The 13,732-nt window shown below is 41.8% G+C and overlaps 2 protein-coding genes across 2 annotated transcripts in view; both read right to left on the bottom strand.

Moving 5' to 3' along the window:
- jmy (junction mediating and regulatory protein, p53 cofactor) overlaps positions 1–5,558 on the bottom strand; it is a 54,292-nt gene extending 48,734 nt beyond the window's left edge. Inside the window, exon 1 of the mRNA XM_024382035.2 lies at positions 3,982–5,558. Within this exon, the coding sequence (XP_024237803.1) occupies positions 3,982–4,881 (900 nt within the window). The 5' untranslated portion in view covers positions 4,882–5,558. The remainder of the gene's footprint in view (positions 1–3,981) is intronic.
- A 3,020-nt stretch (positions 5,559–8,578) lies between these two features.
- On the bottom strand, positions 8,579–13,437 carry bhmt (betaine-homocysteine methyltransferase). Its single transcript, XM_024382043.2, has 8 exons — positions 13,278–13,437; positions 12,623–12,755; positions 11,350–11,462; positions 10,860–11,051; positions 10,556–10,703; positions 10,115–10,297; positions 9,750–9,978; positions 8,579–9,532 (listed from the first exon to the last, which is right to left on the bottom strand). Exons 1-8 carry the CDS (start codon positions 13,299–13,301, stop codon positions 9,352–9,354), a joined length of 1,203 nt encoding a protein of 400 aa, XP_024237811.1. The 5' UTR covers positions 13,302–13,437; the 3' UTR covers positions 8,579–9,351.
- Between the last annotated feature and the right edge of the window lie 295 nt (positions 13,438–13,732).

Below are 13,732 nucleotides of genomic sequence, written 5' to 3'. Positions count from 1 at the left end.
CCTGATCGTGAACTCGCCTTTCTTGTTTCTCCTTTCCTATTGACGAAGCTTTTGTCCGGTTGAAATATTATTTATTATTTATGACAAAAACATCCGGAGGATTGATTTTAAACATCATTTGGCATGTTTCTACTAACTTTTATTGTACTTTTTAAAAACTTTTCGCCCTGGAATTAGTGCCTTCTGCATTCGGGTTACTGGACAAAAAGCGCAAACAAAAAGGAGGTTTTTGCTCATAAAGAGGGACATTGTCGAACAAAACAAACATTTATTGTCTAACATGGAGACCTGGGAGTGCCACCAGATGAAGATCATCAAAGGTATGTGATTAATTTTAATGCTATTTCTGACTTTTGTGACACTCCTTGGTTGGAAAATGGCTGTATGCGTTTCTATGGCTAGCTAACATAATCATAAAGTGTGCTTTCGCCGTAAAGCGTTTTTGAAATCTGACACAGCGGTTGCAATAAGGAGAAGTTTATCTATATTTCCATGAAAACACTTGTATAGTTTATCAATGTTTATGATGAGTATTTCTGTCATTTTATGTGGCTCTCTGCACTTTCACCGGATGTTTGTTTGAGACAATGCATTTCTGTCCACAACGCGCCAATGTAAACTCAGATTTTTTTATATAAATATGAACTTCACCCGACAAAACATACATGTATTGTGTAACATGAAGTCCTATGAGTGTCATCTGATGAAGATCATCAAAGGTTAGTGATTAATTTTATCTATATTTCTGCTTTTTGTGAATCCTCTCTTTGGCTGGAAAAATGGCTGTTATTCTGTGAATAATAGGCACTCACCTAACATAATAGTTGGTGTGCTTTCGTCGTAAAGCCTTTTTGAAATCAGACACTGTGGCTGGATTTACAACAAGTGTATCTTTACAATGGTGTAAAATACATGCATGTTTGAGGAATTTTAATTATGGAATTGCTGTTGTTTTGAATATGGTGCCCTGCAGTTTCACTGGCTGTTGACGAGGTGGGACGCTACCCACGTACCCTAGAGAGGTTAACTAGCACGTCCTGCGTCGCATATATTCAATGCGGTGCCTGTACATTTTTTATTGAATCACAGCCTACTTCGCCAAATGGGGGAGGATTTAACAAAAGCGCATTCGCGAAAAAAGCACAATTGTTGCACGAATGTACCCAACCATTAACATCAATGCCTTTCTTAAAATCAATACACAGATGTATATATTTTTAAACCTGCATATTTAGTTAAAATAAATTCATGTTAGCAGGCAATATTAACTAGGGAAATTGTGTCACTTCTTTTGCGTTCATTACACGCAGAGTCAGGGTGTATGCAACAGTTTGGGCCGCCTGGCTCGTTGCAAACTAATTTGCCAGAATTTTACATAATTATGACATAACATTGAAGGTTGTGCAATGTAACAGTAATATTTAGACTTAGGGTTGCCGCCCGTTCGATAAAATACGAAACGGTTCCGTATTTCACTGAAAGAATAAACATTTTGTTTTTGAAATGATAGTTTCTGAATTTGACCATATTAATGGCTCGAATTTCTGTGTTAATTATTTTATAATTAAGTCTACGATTTGATAGAGCAGTCTGACTGAGCGGCAGCAGGCTCGTAAGCATTCATGCAAACTTTACTGCGTTTTCCAGCAGCTCTTAGCAATGCTTGCTCACAGCACTGTTTATGACTTCAAGCCTATCAACTCCTGAGATTAGGCTGGCAATACTAAAGTGCCTATTAGAACATCCAATAGTCAAAGGTATATGAAATACAAATGATATAGAGAGAAATAGTTGACGCGTCATAATTGCTATAATAACTACAACCTAAAACTTCTTAACTGGGAATATTGAACCACCAGCTTTCATATGTTCTCATGTTCTGAGCAAGGAACTTAAAAGTTAGCTTTTTACATGGCACATATTGCACTTTTACTTTCTTCTCCAACACTGTGTTTTTTTGCATTATTTAAACCAAATTGAGCATGTTTCATTATTTATTTGACATTAAATTGATTTTATTTATGTATTATATTAAGTTAATATAAAAGTGTTCATTGTTCATTCAGTATTGTTGTAATTGTCATTATGTCACGCCCTGACCGTAGAGAGCGTTTTATGTGTCTATTTTGGTTTGGTCAGGGTGTGATTTGGGTGGGCAGTCTATGTTCTATGTTCTATGAATTTCTATTTCTATGTGTTTGGCCGGGTGTGGTTCTCAATCAGAGGCAGCTGTCTATCGTTGTCACTGATTGAGAACCATACTTAGGTACCCTTTTCCCCCACCTGTTTTGTGGGAAGTTAACTTTGTCTTTGTTCAGGGCACATAGCCCAAAGCTTCACGGTTTGGTTTTTGTTCTTCGTTTTGTCGGCGTCATTTTTTAATAAAGAGAAAATGTACGCTTACCATGCTGCACCTTGGTCCAGTCCTTCAGCCAGCCGTGACACATTATTACAAATATATAAAAATATATATATATTTTTTATAAATCCGTCGATTAATCGGTATCAGCTTTTTTTGGTCCTCCAATAATTGATATCGGTATTGAAAAATCCTAATCGGTCGACCTCTAATGTGAAGTCACTTTCAGGCACCTCCACACACACTAGATGAGGCATTACCCTAGTTGTTTTATGAGCTTCATTTACCTACAATATGAAAAGTGTTCTGTCTCTCTCTCAGTCCAGACATGAGGAAGTAACACCTTACGGAGTCAAACCAGGTCATCATTGCAATAGGGAATACCTGATCTTTTCAGTAATAACCTAATAACCTCAATTGCCATCAACATCCTGCCATCATTCTTACCCAAGTTTTTCCATAAAAACAAAGGACAGTGTACTCTTCACACAGTACAAATCAGTCCACGTTCAGCCAAATGTTTATACATTTGTCATAACATAATTAACATTAGCCTACCCAATAACAATCTAGTCCTCATAATGAGTGAAACACCCTTCTGTAACAGCAAGCAATAGCCTGATTGTGAGTAACAACTGAGTCTTATTTGCACCGGTTAGTCCTGCCCTGTCCTAGCCTGATCAGATGTTCTGTGGTCTCTGACTCAAAACACACACACTATGACAGAGAGATTGCGAAGACAGACATATGGGGATGGAGAGATAAGAGAGAGAAGCAGGAGCGGATAGTTTTTATATAAAGCGTGCCCTAGCACTTACAATAACGATGATGATTATAACAGGGTGATTGATAGTAGGAGCTGCCCTAAAGGAGGAGCTTTACCATCCACCCCCATAGGCACTGGTCTTTGTTACTAGAATGTTGATTGTCCTTTCTTGTCATCATAGTAGCCATTCAAATGATAACATTCAAACCAAGTTTGCTGAACTGCATGACACAAGTGTGGTGGACCCATACCCCATTATCCAACTATAACCATGGACTCCACTCCACCTAGCAAGCCAACTGGATTGTCAGGGCAGGATCATATTACAGGCCTGGGACTGTGGAGTTTAGAGCAACAGATGTTTATTTCACTTTTGATCATTATCCATTTCACTTGCTTTGGCAATGAATGTTCCCCATGCCAATAAAACCCTTTGAATGGAGAGAGAGGGGGAGAGACGACCATGTGGTTGGGTGACCCTGACATGCATTTTGGATCTCATCAGCCCATGGACAGTGTGTGTGTGTATACAGTAATGTACAGTAATGCCAGCTTAACATAATTGTAAACACAGTAAAGAGTGTCAGGAATTTCTCCAGGCATTCTCCTTCATGTGAATCACTAACAACTCTTCATTGTGAGACCAGATTGATGATGATAATATGATGGCATGAAATCAATTCTCTTGTGTTATTCAAAATTTATGGCAGCAATTTTCTAGTGTTAGTCATGCAGAACAGTTGAGGATTAATGTAGCTACACTTGTTATTTTTGTCTGGAGACTGGTTGTTCACAACGTTTAGCTATTCCCCAATAAAACATGGGTGCTGAGAGACAGGAGTGAAGTTTAATTTACCTCTTGGAGACGTTTCTTGGCCCTCTGGAGAGCATCCTCATAACCCTTCTGTCTCAGCTCACTCAAACTCTCATAGTACTCTTCTGAGTCATCACTCTCTGTAAAAAGCACCTGGGCAAGGATCTTCCAGCCACAGGTGTCTAGAGCATGGCCCAGGTACACCTGGAGTTGGTAACACAGAGCATCCGTTTCCCGTTGGGACACCTCCGGGGCCCCGAAAAGCACCGTCCACATGCCCACCGGCTCCTCGGGGAAGGGGGGCAGACAGGGCTCCAGGTCCGAGTTGACCGCGCAGAGTTGAACGTGGGCTGCCCGGACGTCCTGGAAGGAGAATAGCCCGGCCCAGCTGTAGCCCTCTCGGCTGCTGTCCGACTCCTCTCCGTCGCCATCATCCGGGGAGCGAGGCAAACTAGGGACATCCGCTGGTTCCAGGACCTCAATGTCGGTCACCTTGCAGGACACGATGTCCCACGACCCCAGTGTTTTGATAACACTCTCGGCTGGCCTTGACGAGGAACCCACCGTCGCAGTTCTCTCTCGAATGGGGCTCTTTGTCGTTTTTATTTCTTTCGGGCTGACGTTACATCTAACTTTAACCAATGTGGAGATGTCATCTTTCCTTTTGGTAGGACTTTTTATTGGAGTTTTGTGTTTGTCTGCCTCGGGGGCTAGTTTGACGGTGACGGGGGATACGAGGTCGCATTCGACAGTTTCCAATAGCGAATCCCGAAACGCTGTCCGTTTCTGTACTGTTCTATTGTGGCAGGTTATGGCGAACTTTCCCTCGATCTCGTTCCAAGCGACGATGAAAATGAATTTGTGTCTTTCCTTTTCGTCGAAAACATTTGGTCGAACGGCCACCCAGTCCGACTCTACAGAATCCTCCATCATGAATGACATCTCATCCAGCCAGTAAAAACGGAGCTAGTGAGCTCACACACAAATACCCCTTTTTACAGTTCGCCGTTGAAGCTAAAAAGGCTAGCTAGCTAGCTACGTTAACCAAAAAGATTACAGAAAACCAGCCGTGGCTAGCTTTGTGTACAAGCTTTGAGTTGATTACCCTCTGAACGTTGCGCAGATTTTCCTCAAATCAGACATCAAGTAAAGGAAATATTTCCGTAAAAAGCTTGCCTACATCCATAAGAACAAAACAGACACGAAAAGCGTAAGAGTCGACTTATTATCGTAAATTGGCAGGCTAGTCACCTCTCCACCTGCCTCGCTCACCAGCATGCTACATGCGCTGGATGGCTCCCTTTGTGCGACTACAGACAATGCACAGCCGCGGTTCCCATCGTCACGTGTGAGGATCTGTTTACAAGCCGTGAAACGATTGAGAGCTGCTGTGCTGTCAAACCCGGGGGGGATTTTCTGAACAAACCACCTTTCTGAAATGTTCGGAAATACTGTCTTTACTGTTTCTAGATTGTTAATAGTCCAAAGACAACCGGTGGATATTATCCACGAGATGTCCCTCTGTTCCATCCGACAAATTGTTGTTTTGATGTCGCATCTTTACCTCTTTCAAACGTTTTTCTTCCAACTGCGAAGTGTTGTGACGTAGTTCTGCACGAGGACCTAAACATCTGCACGTGGGACACGCAGTGGACGTGGTGACGCAGAAATGAACAACAAAACATGTCAAATGTAGCCTACAAATCCCTATTTATTTTAATCAAATCACTTTTAATATAAACCTTTATTCATGTGTTATAAATCATGCATAACACAACTAGTACTTGCCCTGGCAAGTAATCATTTGTGCTCATACAATTTTCACTCTGTCAATGTAGCATATAGGCCTGCATTGAACTAATACATAAAATAATAATAAAGGCACCATGACATAATAGCGTCATAGCAACAAGCATGGTGACAATTTGTTAAATAATCAAATCAAAATCAAAAGATACATATTTCATTGACTTCAGACCATTTGTTGCCAGTGACAGAATCAACTGAATGGTTAGGTTACTCTCATTTGATGTTTAATAGTGACAGAATCAACTGAATGGTTAGGTTACTCTCATTTGATGTTTTGAGGACTCACCATCTGTTTTGTTTATTTGGGAGGTGTTTAATTAAATGGCAGACGTTTCCACTTTTCTTTTTTCTTTCTTTTGTTCTTTATTTAACTAGGAAAGTCAGTTAAGAGCACATTCTTATTTACAATGACGGCCTGTCAAAAGGCAAAAGGCCTCCTGCAGGGACAGGGGCTGGGATTAAAAATAAAAATACAGGACAAAATACACATCACGACAAGACAATACTACATAAAGACCTAAGACAACATAGCATGGAAGCAACACATGACAACACAGCATGGTAGCAACACCACATGACAACAAATGATAGCAGCACAGCATGGCAGCAGCACAGCATGGTAGAAAAACAAAACATGGTACAAACGAACTTTTGGCCATTAAGCTACAATATATTTTGTAAATCATGAATTCATTCGTTTTTACTTGCTGCTTTTGCCTTTGATACAGTCATTGTTTGTTACTGATGATACTGAAGCCTACAGGGGGTGATAGTGGGCCAGATGGTCCAACACTGCCACCTACAGATGATAGTTTATTTCACAGTAGTATACTACAAGGTGATTTCCATTTTGTCCACTTGATGGCATACTTTGTCTCTAAAAATGTATGCAGTTAAACTGCTTAAGTCTACTCTAAACCAAGCAGTCACACTATATGGCAGTAAGGTAGAGATAGCCTACCCATGTAACAAATTGCATAACAAAAATATATACATCATTCTGAAAACTAAAAGATACATTTCCTGGAGGAATTGTTGCTTTTGTGAACGGGTGGCAGGTAGCCTAGCATTTAGGAGTTTTGGGCCAGTAACCAAAAGGTTGCTGATTCGAATCACTGACAATACTAGATTAAAAAAAATCTGCCGATGAGCCCTTGAGCAAGGCACTTATCCAGAGCGACTTACAGGCGCAATTAGGGTTAAGAGCATCTGCTAAATCATGTTTTCCCAAACTCAGTCCTGGATTTTTGATATTCCTGCAGGAAATGGTAATTACTGCAGGAATCAAAATTACCTTAATTCGTCAAGTATATTTACACATACTCAGAATTTTACTTGGTAATATGGTGCTGCTAGTGACAGACAACATTTAGAGACAAGAACTAAGGCAGGGTTTCCCAATCTCGGTCCACGTTTTGGTTTTTACCCTAGCACTACACCTCTGATTCAACTAATCATCAAGCTTTTATAATTTGAATCAGCTGTGTAGTGTTAGGGAAAAAAAAAAACTCACACCCCTTGGGGTCCCGAGGACCGAGTTTGGGAAACGCTGCTCTAAGGACTCTAAGTCTTCATACCACAATGACTACCACCCCATAGCACTCACACCTGTAATCATCAAGTGCTATGAGAGGCTTGTTATGGCACACATCAACTCCATCATCCCAGACCCACTCCAATTTGCATACCACCCCAACAGATCCATAAACGAGGCAATCTCAATTGCACTCCATACCGGCCTCACCCACCTAAATAAGAGGAATACTGTTCAACACCAGTGTCCCCTCCAAGCTCGACATAAAGCTTAGGACCCTGGGACTGAACACCTTGCTCTGCAACTGGATCCTGGACTTTCTGATGGTCTGCCCCAAGTGCTGGTAGGCAACATCACCTCTGCCACGCTGACCCTCAACACGTGGGCCCAACAGGGGTGCGTACTTACTGCCCTCCTGTACTCCCTGTTCACTGCTTAAGTATGGCAATAGTACTGCCCTCGATCGCATGGCGCTGCAGAGCCATAGACAGTGCTCTGCTTCCACACTGCAAGCGGTACCTGTGCGTCAAGTCTCTGCACACTCACAGGGCCCTACACACTGATACTCCACACATTCACTCCATCCATCATTTGCTCACACACACACGCATTTATACTGACTCTACACACAATCATAAACACTGCTGCTACTGTTTATCATATATCCTGATGCCTTGTCACCTTACCCCTATACATATCTAGCAATCCCTGCACACTGTAAATATGGTACGGGAACTGACCCTGTATATAGTGTACTTTGATATTTCTAGATCGTGTGTTGGTTGTACCTTATTTATATTGTTAAATAGTTATTTATTACAGCATTGTTGGGGTTAGCACTATCAAGGCATGTCACTGTACTTGACATTAAAACTAAAATACAGACAGGAATTTACATACAAAATATGTAGAAACAGAGCCGCAAGGGAATGAGCAGTCGATATAATATTTACAGAGGATGTACAAATTTACAGTATCACAACGCATAGAGATGAACAGAGTGCAAATGTAGTTGTTTTATGTGCAGTTCGGAGATTGTTTAATGACATATTACATAAGTCTCTATGAACGAGATGGCCGGTTGGTGAGGGCCCCAGCCGGTGAAAGAAACTGTTCAGATGATTGAATATTTCTGCAGGACATTTTTTGTAAAAGGGTAGAATGACTGCGTGTATGTAATCATTTCTATTTTGAAATCACAATTTACTGTAATTGTTAAACACTTGGTTATTTTTTATTTCAGAAAACATTTGCATGTCTAATGTTTTGATAAGAAAGACAATAAAAAGTCAAACATTAAGATCACGTGGAAGTTTATTAAATAAAACAGTATTGAAGTCAATACTTCCATTTGGTAAGACAATATTTGGCACTAGATTGTGTTGAGAACTAGGCTACATTCTTCAGAGCTAACATTGTGTTCACAGTAGTTTTGTTAACACTTTAAGCTTAGGTTTCGATTGCACCAGGGATGTATTCATTATCTCTTGCAACAGAAACTGTTTAAAAAAAACAAATGAAGCAAGCAGAACAAAACCTAACTGAATTTGTCCAATAGAAACTTGTTTTGATGCCAAATGTTGTTTGGCGTAAACAGTTGTTGCTAAATGTTTTGCAACAGACTCTGCATAATGACTACACCCAAGATCAACAGCACACTCTGGAGACATGTGGACACAACAGCAACTTTTTAGTTTGTGTCACTAACACCACGCATCACTGGCTTGATGACTCCTGTAACATTCTGTCCAAGTAAAGCACATATCAAGTTTGAAATGAGAAATCTATAACATGTTACTATAATTATTACAGAAGAGTATACGATGGTGCTACACTATGTACAGGTGGTGCAAATCTAAATGACAAGAAAAATGACTTTTGGTTGACAAAAAGATGGTCCTGGAAATCAGGAGAATAAGACTTTATCTGATAATTTTTGGTATGTAAACTTGGAATATGTGGGAGCTCTTCCCTCTGCCTTTCTCACACAATACCACAACACACCTACCACGAGTAGAGAACAGCATCCTCCTGGCTGGTTTACCTCCCTCCTAGCCCAGGAGGAATGCTCAGTGGCTGGCCTTTGCCTTCTCAAACAGGGGCTTGAGCTCATCCAGGCTGGTGGCTTCCTTGTGCTGCATCAGGTCAGCATGGCCTTTGGTGACACCCCAGCTGTCAGGGGTGGACATGGCGGGACACTTGGGACGGCCGGATGCTGGCTTCAGCTTCTCCCAGTAGTCACGGCGGGCCCTGGGGGAAGAGAAGGATGGTCATATGTATACGCCAAACGTAGTTATAAGCTGGTACTAAAATGTTACAGTAGTACGTAACCTCATGTTTTATAGTACCAATTAGAGTTAAATAATTTAACTCTTGTAATTTTGGACTGGAGTCATATACTGGCACCCATTCGTGGTTCCTGGTATCTTATTAATTTGTATCCTTGTGGTGTATACGGTCTCGTTACCTGGCGCGGACCCAGGGCTTGGTGTGCATCTCCAAGCCAGCACCCCAGTTGCCGTGCTTGACGGAGGCAGCGGGCAGGTAGCCTCTCTCTGTGGCCAGCTCCTCAGCCACAGCCCTGATGTGGTAGGGCTCGAAGCCGCAGCAGCCACCGATGAAACGGATGCCAACGTTGAAGGCCTCTCTGGCGTACTTGTGCATGTCCCACCTGGTCAGAATCCTGGGCTCCAGACCTGGGGGAGAGAAATGTAGTCAGAAAGAGGGAGTTGAAGGGGGGAAAGAGGGAGGCAAGAAAGTAAGAAAAAGGGAAAAAGAACACAACTACGGGGCAGGAGAGAGATTGCGATGGAGATGTTATCATGTGTGTACCGAAGGGGAATTCTGGCAGATCGATGAATCCCTGGCAGTTGCAGTCAGGCGTGTGGTAGGCCAGAGGCTGCACCATGTAGTGGGCCTTCAGCCCTGCCCTCTCCACTCCCTCTTTCATCATCTTCACAGTCTTCACACAGATCATGGGGTCAAAGTGGCAGTTGATGCCAACAATATTGGCTCCTATAAGCAGAGTGAGATGACAGTTTGACAATCACGATTGACACCGTTTTTGGTTTTACTATCCTTGTGGGGGACCAGAAGTCATCACAAGGATAGTAAAACAAGGAGGGACATGCCACCGGTCCCCACAAGGAAAAGGCTATTTTAGGCTTACAATTAGGGTTAAGGAAATAGAGTTCAAGCTCCAATTTGTTGGTCCCCACAGGGATCGTGAAACAAGCATGTGTGCACATCTAATGGTTAAATTAAGTCCCATACCAGCTTTGACCAGCCTGACAGCACAATCCCCAGGGCTGACACCGTTGAGGTCTCCATCAGGGCCGATGCACAGGGAGGCACATACTGGCTTCCCGGAGGTTTTCAGCACCTGCACGGCCCACTCTGCCTCCTCCACATGCTCAAAGTACTGCACAAACACACATATGGGGTGAATAAGTGAAGACCCAAAACACAGAAACCAGCATTGTCCAAGTGAGGATCCATTGAACATAGAAACGGTCAGGTCAAAATGAGATGTGTATAAGAAAATGTGCTATACGCATGTACAACATCACATTCCTACCTCTGCAATCATGAAATCCACATTCTTCTTGACAAAGACATTGAGCTGCCTCTTGAAGATACCCTTGACCTCAGCCTCGCTCTTGCAGCTCAGGTATGAGGGGGTCTGGGAGACCCCACCTGCCACCATCGCGTCACCCTCATTGGCCACCTCTCTGGCCAGGTCACAGGCAGCCTCGTTGATTTGCGCACCCTGGTGCAGCCATTGATTAGTGTACAACCTTATTGATGTAGTTTCAGGTACAGTACAATGTATTTTATATCACTATTGTGAAACCTGCCAAGTAGGCTAAACACCACATTGGGAAATAGTAGAGCTGAACAGAACAGGCGTTGAGAAACGTATAGTAAACTGATTTACAGGTAGATTCATTTATTTAAGCTCTTTCAGTCATTGGTCAATTTGGCTAAAAGGTCATTACAGTAGCATGGGTCTGACATGCTTATTCATTCCCCCCTGAGCTTTCCCAACAGAGCAGACAGATACTCACTGTGAAGCGCTGAGCATTACCCCTGTTCTCCAGCTTATCGTCACTGGCGTAGAAGGTGAAGGTCTGCATGACATTTGACCCCGACCGCAGGAACTCACGGTGCAGCTGTCGCACTGGAAGTAAGAGCAATCGGCTTTTGGCTAAGTATTTACAACTTCGACTTAATGCCCTCAGCCTCGTCTGGTTAAAACGTGCACTGTAAAAAGTAACTAGTAGTGTCTACTCCAACAGTCAGTAGAACTAAGCATAAAAGTCATACCAACTCATGTCAATAAGATTTATCACTTAATGTTTGAGTACTGTTAACAAATTAGGTAATAGAGTAATTAACAATTTACTTGTGTTCTGCTAATCTAAAGTACAGTTCACAAGTTATGATTATTCAATATTTTACAGTCAGGCCAACATTCATAGAATAAGTTGTTCTTACTTGACTATTATGTTGGTCTTTACTTAAAATAAAGTAGTCAGAGATTGATATTTGAGTAAAACAATGACATTTATGTGTTGTGCTGTAATAGTTACTTTTTTGCAAGTTAAGAATATTTAGTGCCACATGGCTCTGTTTTGGGGGGATTTGGGGAAATTCAACATTTCAATAAGCATACATTGTTTAAGAGTGTTAATAAATAATAAAGAAACTCATTTCTAAAATAGTATTAAGCAGTTTGTGCTATGATGTGTAATTGATAAGGAACAATATCAAAACCGTTGGGAAAGCTGACATTCAATAATGAGACAACCCATTCTCACCATCAACAAGGTAATGTGCCCCACTCGTCATAACAGAAGCTAATGCAGCATCTTGTAATGCTTACAGCTCTACCACCAGTTACCGTTCGAGAAATGAGCACGGTGCCCAAGAAGGACTGGCAAGGGGGGTTCAAGTGGCAAGTCTTCAACTGCATAAAACAATGTTAGGCTAAACATTAAGACACCACTGAAAATGAGTAATCAGAACTACTTACACTAGAAAAACTACTTAAAGTACTAACCTTTTTTAGGGACACTATGTTCACTGCAACAAGTATTAAATGTTCAAGTAACTTCAATCGTTATAGCTCAGAATACATTTAAGTTCATAAGAAAAACAACTATTTACAACTTAAAAATATAACAGTATTTCCACAAAAATGTTGTTAGCGGAACTACTTTACAGTGTCCGTCTGGTGGACAAGTTGTAGGCGAGAGGGTGCGCGAACCGCTATGTATTATGACTGATGCATGGTCCAGGCTAGGTAGCCAAGCAATTAGATAAGCGCGCTCATTTTACCAGCCTCGGGATGCTCTGCGGCGGCCTCAGGAGTCCAGGGACCCGCCTTCACGTATCCCCTCTTCTCCAGAGCGAATACGAAGCCCCCATCCCCGATGACAATTTCGCCTGCATCCAGGCGCTCCAGAATGTTCTGCACAAACATTGCGTAATTAGTTGGTCATTCTCCAAATGTGAAATATGCACGCTTAATTAACACGCATAACAGCTCCCTGGATGAAATAAGCTAGCCGTAAACTAGGGTCGGTGCCATCAGGAATCCTTGGGACGTCCTTACAGTGAACCTCAACCCTTATCCATTTTAACATTTCAACTTCAGTGGGTGAGGGACACTTAAAATTTAGCAGTGTTACCCAAATTAGTACAACACAGTTGATTCAGACTATTAACTCATCCACCAAAACTCCTAGGGCCGTGTTTGGGAAACGCTTCTCTAAAACAAAGTTACAGAATATAGTTAAAGTAAAAGTCACAATTGTTCGATCAAACACGTTTTGTGAGAATGTTTTATAGTTATAAAAAAACTTACGCATTATAACAAATAACTTCTCAATAATTGAAGCAATACATAGCACATCTGCAAAGGTTCTGCAAAAGACTGCATGCAATTGTATACAGCCATAATGACGTTAATTCATATTAAGTCGCCACTTACCCTCTTAGCTCCAGCGGGTGCCATGATTATTGGTGATTGCAGTTGTATTTTAGATTCACCTTCTCAACCAACCGCTTCGGCTAGATTTGGTGTTTGAAGCAGTGAAACGTCTGCCTTTATACGCCAAAAGAGAGGTGTGGTGCGCAGTGATGTCACACACAGATCCGCCTGCTCCTGCTTCTTACACATGGTGCTTTCATGACAATTGGGAATTCAGGGAAAAACGATGTAAAATCATGACGTCAATGATCCCCAGGTCGGAAAGTCGGAGCTCTAGAAAGAGGCCCCAGTTCATGAATTGGAATTCCGAGTTGGATGACAGTCCAAAACTATTTTTCAAGTCGCTCGTTTTTTTCCGAGTTTCCAGTTGTTTTGAACGTACTGAAGTCGGAAGTCGGAGACATCAGCAGATGTCACAACTTACTATACATAAACCCAGCCTAAAACCCAAATAG

The sequence above is a fragment of the Oncorhynchus tshawytscha genome, linkage group LG20 (genome assembly GCF_018296145.1).
Source record: "Oncorhynchus tshawytscha isolate Ot180627B linkage group LG20, Otsh_v2.0, whole genome shotgun sequence".
NCBI classification, from domain to species: domain Eukaryota; kingdom Metazoa; phylum Chordata; class Actinopteri; order Salmoniformes; family Salmonidae; genus Oncorhynchus; species Oncorhynchus tshawytscha.
Note: the sequence above shows the minus strand (reverse complement) of the source record. Positions and strands in the feature narration are given on the sequence as shown.

Coding starts and splice junctions, on each gene's coding strand:
- bhmt (XM_024382043.2), bottom strand. CDS start 13,301: ATGGCACCCGCTGGAGCTAAGAGG. Junction 10,298..10,555: donor TGTCAGGCTGGTCAAAGCTG/GTATGGGACTTA, acceptor CTCTGCTTATAG/GAGCCAATATTGTTGGCATC. Junction 9,979..10,114: donor TCTGCCAGAATTCCCCTTCG/GTACACACATGA, acceptor TCTCTCCCCCAG/GTCTGGAGCCCAGGATTCTG.